Consider the following 8,260-nt stretch of genomic DNA (forward strand, 5'->3'; position numbering starts at 1 on the left):
AAAACGGATTTTATATATTAATTACTAATGGACGATGTGATACATTAGTTTTTGTGTATAATTAAGTAATATTTATGTAAATTATTTTTATTTAAATAGTTTCCGCTTCGGAATCTTAATGTAGTAAGTAGTAAAGTAACAGCCTGTAAATGACCCACTCCTGGGCTAAGGCCTCCTCTTTCATTAAGGAGAGGGTTTGGAACATATTCCACCAGGCTGTTCCAATGCGGGTTGGTGGAATGCACATGTGGCAGAATTTCGATGAAATTAGACACATGCAGGTTTCATCACGTTTTCCTTCATCGCTGAGCACGAGATGAATTATAAAGAGAAATGAAGCACATGAATCAGCGGTGCTTGCCTGGGTTTGAACCCGCAATCATCGGTTAAGATGCATGCGTTCTCATTAGGATATCAACAGGCTGTCTATTTCATTGACCAAAGATCAGCTGTAACTCTTGGGTTTCTTAATCTTAGTCATTATATAATTAAACCTTAATTGATGTTTTATATATATAGTGTAAAGCAATTTAAGGTATTATATTGTCTGTTTATTTATACGTTACGTTATTATTATAAGGTGATTGTGTTAAGCGTGTAAATCAAGTTATTGTAACAGTGATTACTCCTTAATGGAGACCCGAGAGTCTGTTATTATTATTAATATTATTGTAATTATAGAATATCAAAACATATAGTTGTAATATATATTTTGTCGTTTATGTGATTGATTGTAGGTGGTCACCACCATTGTCGACGACCCCCGTGGTCGAGTAGTGTGTACACCGGTTTTCATGGGTACGCCACTCCGAGGTCCCGGGTTCGATTCCCGGCCGAGTCGATGTAGATTACCATTAGTTTTCTATGTTGTCTTTGGTATTTGTGGTAGCGTCGTTACTTCTCATTTTCCATAACACAAGTGCTTTAGCCTTACATCGGGATCATAGTAATGTATGTGATATTGTCTCATATTTATTTATTTATTGTCCCTGACTGTTAGGACTGCAAGAATGTCTTGAAAGCTACCATATTTTTTTTAAGTAATCATAATAATAATTAAAAAAAAATTCCCTTATCCTAATCTAATCCTATCCTATCCTAATGTAGTAAGAAATTATGCACAGGATTTTCAAAATTCATCTCTTAACTCACTAAAAACATCACTAATATCTCACGTCTTTTGAACCTATTATCATTCACACAGTCACTCATTCAGTAATCCAAAAGACTTTTTTCATAATACAAGAGAGTATGTAAGCCATTTGAATATAGAATGCAAAGATTCCATCATTCATTAATCGACGTGGGACAATTTATCACGGGAATAACGCATTCAGTTACCCACTAAAGTAAAAAGAAAGAAAGAAATGTTTAGTATATAAAAAACACTAAGTAATCTACAAAGAGAAAACATAAAAAAGGAAACAAAATATAAAAAAAGAGATTTTGGTAATTTACAGGCTGCTGTTGTTTTTATATTTACTAAAGCTTTAAAATAAATATCTTCGGGCACTGATTAACTAAGTTTCAATTATATATCATCGAATTCATTAAATAAATAATAAATAAATAAATAAATAAATATGAGACAACATCACATACATTACTCTGATCCCAATGTAAGTAGCCAAAGCACTTGTGTTATGGAAAATCAGAAGTAGCGACGGCACCTCATACACCCAGAACCAAAATAACATAGAAAACTAATGATAATCTACAACGATTCGGAAGGGCATCGAACCCGGGACCTCGGAGCGGGGTAGGTACCCATGAAAACCGGTGTACACTCCATTCGACTATCGAGGTAGTCTTAAGAATTCATTAAGAATGCAATTGACGTTCATTAACAGATTCGTTACCATGACAACCGATGGACTTTTTTGATTACGTCTCAAAGATGACGTCACTCCCTTGACCACGTGATTCAGTTTTCGTTCTAAAATAATACAGACTGCAGTGTTCCGTCAACTGTTGCGTTTACAGCAAATCACGAGCCTCGCTTGGCAAACGTTCGCTTGGCCAGCCAGAAAGTGCCTTTTGTTAAAAATAAGAGTAAAAATACAATATGAATATATTTTAATGGTTCAAAATGAATATAACAAAGGCTTCCTCGAAATAATTGTAGCTGTAGTTTTTGTTTCTGTTGTGTCTTTTTAACAAATGGCAACGTCATTACTATAACAAGGACTTGTTCTAATATTATTTAGATGTTTTATTTTTTCGGCGTCGTATGACTTTTTTTGTTCTAAAGGCAGTTTTAAGGAAAAATATCAAAAAATTATTGAAATAGTTTAGTTTTTAGTCTCGCATTTTTTAATTTGGACAGATAATTATTATTTAAACATTGCAAAATATCCAGTGTTTAATTGTTCTTATAAAACGGAAGAAAAAAATTGATTTTAAATGATACTTTTTTTTAAATAAATTTTAAAAAGTTGCATTTTTGACTAATTTTGAAAAAAACTAAAAAACATGATAACTCAAAAATGGTTAACTTTTGCACTACGCATATGTTGGTCAAAATTATTGCAAATAATCACCCCTATCACCTCCTAACGGATAAACTGTGTGCAAGACCATCAAATTGCAAATTGTAATATATTTGTTCAACATAGATGTATTATACTATTGTTAGCAAAAAGCAAATAATTAAATTAAAAAAAATAAAACTACTCAAAATTAAAAGGTTTCTTATTTATAATCAATTTAACAATTAAACTTAAATACGAATGAAAACAAAACTATTAAATCTCTCATAAGAATGTCTTTAAATCAACAAACAAAACTTTACATAAATGTTCTAGCAATTATTTATTCTAATAAACACACAAAAATATAGAACAAAGATTAGGACTACAAAAAGGTCTCGTCAACGTCTGTACGTTACGAGTGCTCAAGAAAAAGTGTCCGATCCCCCCTTTGTCATGCTCTTTTATAGTTTTACAATAGTAGGACACGTGACCACAACACCGGTGATGTTTTTATCGCTAACACGGCCTATCCTGACGACGGCGCGCCCTCGCCCGTTTGGTATGGCACCTCGTTTGATGGCTCTGGCATTTGATCTACGAACTCCTCATTCTCGGCTAAAACAAACAAAAACAGCGTTATAAAAAAATCAATAAACAAACATATTGCAATCAAATGTTAGCAGAGCCCTCAGGATGCTACCCTTGAAAGAATGAATTCATATACGCATATAAAACAACTGTTGCAGAGCCCTCAGGATGCAACGAGACAGAGGCCTCAGCATGTCTACCCAGAGCAGAGCCCTCAGGGTGCTCTTTACCATAAAACTAATGATTATAATCTCTAAGCAGAGCCCTCAGGATGCTTAAAAGACAGAGGTCTCAACATGTCTTTGAATGCTTACTTTCAAAAAATGATGTACAGGTGTCAGGGGTCCATTCTCCATGCCACATAATCATGTATTCAGCCGCAACTTGTGTGGTTTTACCATACGAGCCGGCTAGCAATTTTAACTCATACCTCCCATGAGGTAAAACTTTTTCAACTTTATATGGACCCCGCATGCCACCATCCAGTTTGCCTGTCGATTGACTGGTCTTCAACACAAATACAGTGTCACCGATCTTAAACGTACGAGGCGCAACTCGGGTCTTGTTTGTGCGGTAATCCTGGAGGATTCTGTTACTTTCCAGGGATTCACTGGCTTGTTGACGTGCCAGTTCGCGCAGCGACTCACGATTAGGGCTTGTCCCTTCAAGCGCTATGTCTCGCACAATGGAACGTAGCACTGGTGTTGTGGCCTCGGTACCTATTAACAGATTTAAAGGAGAGCATTTAGTTGATTTTTGTATTGAAATATTTAATGTAAGTTCCATAAAACATCGGACCATTTTTCTTGTTTAAAATTACTTTCTATTCTAATCATATTCAAAATGGTTCTACAATAGCGTTCTACTTGACCATTACTTTGGTGCATTTCAGGTGTAATCAAATATAAATTACTACCCATTTCCGAGATCCATTTAACAAATACAGAATGTTCATACATTCTGCCTCTATCAGCTACAATTAATTTAGGTGATCCAAATAATGACATGGCATTTTGAAAAACTCTTTTAAGTTCATTACAGTCTTGTTTAGTAATTGGGTACAAAAGACAATATTTGGTAAACGCATCTATAATAATAATAATAAACTTATAGCCATTCGAAACTGGCAATGGCCCTAAAACGTCTGTATGTAATGTTTCAAACGGTACATTGGGCTTACTCCACGATTCGATTGGCTGTAAGGGTTGTCTGGCACATTTTTTGTAGGATAAACATACAATACAATGTCTAATATACTTTTGAACAAAAGATCTCAATCCTGGGAACCAAAAATGTTTTAAAATTAAATTGACAGTTTTATCAACACCGATATGCTGATGTTCATCGTGAAATATGCGTAATAAACTAAGACGATGTCCTTTTGGTATATAACAAAGTAATTTTACATCTTTACCCACGGAATTATATTTATAGTAAAGCAAATCATTGTGTTTTACATAACGAGATGAATCAAGTTCCCCATCATTCAATTTTTGTAAAAGAGTCTGAGTCTCTTCATCAGCAGCCTGTGCTATTTGGGCCCAATTTCGAGGTCTTTGTATTTCACAAATATTTACCGGGTTGCGACTAAAATAGTCAGCATGTGCTAATGCTGCTCCCTTGCGATACTCTAATTCAAAATTGAAATCTTGTAGATAGATCCACCACCGAGCTACTCTCGGTACTAGATCTTTCTTTCGTTGAGTGTGTTTCAAGGCATTACAATCTGTTACTACTTTGAAGTGAATACCTATAAGGTAATGCCTAAAGTGTTGTAATGCCTTGACTACTGCCAATGTTTCCAATTCATATGAATGGTAGCGTGACTCTGCACCAAGTGTAACTTTGCTAAAATATGCAACAACAGTCTTGCGACCATCCATATGACTCTGAAGCAAGACAGCCCCGTACCCCAACGCGGATGCATCGGTATGAACTTCTGTTGACAAAGAAGGATCAAAAATATGCAAAACCGGTTCATTAGTAAGACGCGATATGATGTCTTGTCGAACATTCTCTTGATCGTTACCCCATTCGAATTTTACACCCTTGCGTAAAAGTTGAGATAAACAAGCAGTTTTTATTGAATATCCAGGAATATACCGTCTAAAGTAACCTGTCAGCCCCAGAAATTGCCTAACCTGTTTAACGTTAGTTGGAACTGGGGAACGAATCAAAGCTTCAACTTTATAAGCGCTCGGTCTAACCTGACCATTTCCAATCGTTCTGCCTAAATATTCAACTTCATTAGTGAGAAACGAACATTTTTTTAAGTTGAGCGAAAACCCAGCAGAAGTTAAAACTTTTAAAACATCCCGTAAAGTGTCTAAACCCTCATCGATAGTTAAACTAGGTATGAGTACGTCATCGATGTATACTAAGACGCGATTTTGCTCAATAAAAGGTCGTAATGTATTTGAGATAATGCGTTGATAAACGACTGGAGCGTTAGCCAAACCATACGGCATTTTTAAATACTCGTAGTGTCCATCTGGGGTAACAAATCCCGTCAAATGAATGCACTCACTACTCATTGGTATTTGATGGAACCCAGTGGCCATGTCAAGGCTTGTAATAAATTTACTTTTACCTAGTCTGTCTATGTGATCGTCAATAAGTGGTAGGGGGTAGCGATCTTTTACAGTTATTGCATTCAATGCCCTAAAGTCAACACACATTCTGTCTGTGCCGTCTTTCTTTTTAACCAGAAGGATTGGACTAGAATATGCTGATTCTGATTCTCTTATTTCCTTAATAATTTGTCTAACGCGCAATTTTTCTTCGTGAGAGAGTCTATAAGGTCTATAAACTATAGGGGAATTATTAGATAAACGTAGAGACATAGATCCAGTTTTGACCGTACTTGTAGCGGTGCCAGTAATAAAATGTTCCGAAAATTCACTAACAATTGACAAAAGACGATCTTTATCAGTACCAACCAAAGGTGTTTTTATGATATTGTCAGATGTTGTTTGTTCAATGTTAAACACATTTCGTACACGTGTCAAACATTGTCTGCCTTTTGATCGCGTGTAAATAACCCCATCCCTGTTTAATACGTCAGTACCTATTATTATAGGCGTATTCATGTAACAATCAGCAACAATATGAAAATCGATTTCTAAAGTAATTTCTGGAAATTCTACAGTCAACACGGTTGAAAAGCATGACTCTACTTCTTGACTTCCAATACCGCGTAAAATACGAAAACAAGGCGTCTTGTGACATTTAAAATGTTTTATGATAGATTCCGATATTAAAGAAATTGTAGATCCACTATCTATTAATATATCAACAGGAACGCCTTGTATAACGGCCGCACAAATATCATTTTTCCTTCTATTATCAACGACTTCACGACAAAAGTTTACATTAGGTTTACCCTGGGCTTCAACACGTTGTTTTGTAAAACAGTCCTCAACTTTATGGCCTATCTTTTTACAGAAAGTGCAAAGATCCATTTTATTTTGCATATTGTTTGTATTATTGGGGGTAGTTGACGAAAGGTTACGCACATTCCTATTACTGTTATTTGATTTGAAACGTTTCGAACATTTATATTGCTTATGACCAAAGCTACCACAAAGAAAACATTTACTTTTTGTATCACTATATTCCCTTTTACGCGTATTAACGTAATTAGCTTTATAATCAGACATTTCGCGAAGCCCCCGAATTACCTTATGTTGTAACGGTTTAGTATATATAGAAAAAAAATTCACTAAATCATCAGGTGTAAATTGGCGTTAGTGGCGGCAGCGCGTATTTGAGGATCAACTATACCCCTTATTATAATTGCCACTATTAATTCATTGCTTAGACCATTAACAATTTTTAAACGTAATAATGATCGCCTCGCGTATTCGGCATAAGTAGGATAGCTATCGGAATTAGTACTCATTACTTCAAACAATATGTTTGCGATGTCAACTTTACGAGGGCACAAGGCCTTAAAGTCCTTTTTAAAGTTGGACCACGTACGATTACTTGTAACCCACTCGTTTAACCATAATTTCGCGTCCCCTTTAAGGCAATTACCGATATGAGATAAACACTCCCTATCGTCCCATTTGTTAAGGATACGTACGTGATCGACTTCATCACACCATGTATCTATATCATTATATTGCGGGTCAAAATTTGAGATATAAATATGAGCGGATCTTACCGGGATTAAGTTGATGGCGTTAACAATCCTGTCGGTCACCTCACTCACAATGGTATCGGAGGATACCGATGGTCCCGGCTGCACAGACATGTCCAGACTAGCACTATCGGATACCTCGGTTGGACGCGGCAGTGGTGATGCTGGCTGTATTTCTGACTCCGGGTGATCAGGTGTTGGTGGTAGCACAGGCAACACATCAGCAGTACCTGATCCAGAAGCCTGAGCCACTGCATTGCTTAAACGCCCGTTGCTGGAGCTATCCTCCAAGGCATTGAGACGATCTAGAATTGCCTGCAACTGCTGTTCTAAACCTTGTATTAGTGTGTCATTAGTATTTTTACCTCGTTGTCTCTTACTTGTGCCTGACATCTTAGTCAGAGGCAGTTAATGAACCCTAGTCAGAATGCCAAATCAAAAGGAAATCTAGCTATGGAGCCAGATCCCACTTCTGATGTTAGCAAAAAGCAAATAATTAAATTAAAAAAAATAAAACTACTCAAAATTAAAAGGTTTCTTATTTATAATCAATTTAACAATTAAACTTAAATACGAATGAAAACAAAACTATTAAATCTCTCATAAGAATGTCTTTAAATCAACAAACAAAACTTTACATAAATGTTCTAGCAATTATTTACTCTAATAAACACACAAAAATATAGAACAAAGATTAGGACTACAAAAAGGTCTCGTCAACGTCTGTACGTTACGAGTGCTCAAGAAAAAGTGTCCGATCCCCCCTTTGTCATGCTCTTTTATAGTTTTACAATAGTAGGACACGTGACCACAACACCGGTGATGTTTTTATCGCTAACACTATATTATTGATCGTAAAAATTATGTCCAACCAGTTCAGAAAGAAACACCTCAGACCTGCTAACGAATTCCAGCGGGATGTAAACATTTTGAATAGATTCAATAATAATCATTTTTAAAATGGCTGGAAGACGATCGTTTCATTCCCTATGCGTCATCATCTTTGAAGTATTTAACGTTATAATAAGCACACAAAACTTTAATTTTTTCGATATAT

At 35.8% G+C, this 8,260-nt stretch overlaps 1 protein-coding gene across 1 annotated transcript; it reads right to left on the reverse strand.

Annotated features, from left to right (window-relative positions):
- Positions 1-2,863: 2,863 nt before the first annotated feature.
- On the reverse strand, positions 2,864-7,921 carry LOC124540159. The gene is made up of 2 exons (XM_047117612.1): positions 7,228-7,921; positions 2,864-3,086 (listed from the first exon to the last, which is right to left on the reverse strand). Exons 1-2 carry the CDS (start codon positions 7,594-7,596, stop codon positions 3,066-3,068), a joined length of 390 nt encoding a protein of 129 aa, XP_046973568.1. The 5' UTR covers positions 7,597-7,921; the 3' UTR covers positions 2,864-3,065.
- Positions 7,922-8,260: the final 339 nt, after the last annotated feature.

This window comes from Vanessa cardui, chromosome 24, assembly GCF_905220365.1.
Source record: "Vanessa cardui chromosome 24, ilVanCard2.1, whole genome shotgun sequence".
Lineage (NCBI taxonomy): Eukaryota > Metazoa > Arthropoda > Insecta > Lepidoptera > Nymphalidae > Vanessa > Vanessa cardui.

What these genes read in the sequence shown, in the direction of transcription:
- LOC124540159 (XM_047117612.1), bottom strand. Translation starts at nt 7,596, where the DNA reads ATGTCAGGCACAAGTAAGAGACAACGAGGTAAAAATACTAATGACACA. An exon ending in ACGCCATCAACTTAATCCCG is followed by an intron (nt 3,087 to 7,227) that starts GTAAGATCCGCT and finishes TGTTTGTTTTAG; the next exon opens with CCGAGAATGAGGAGTTCGTA.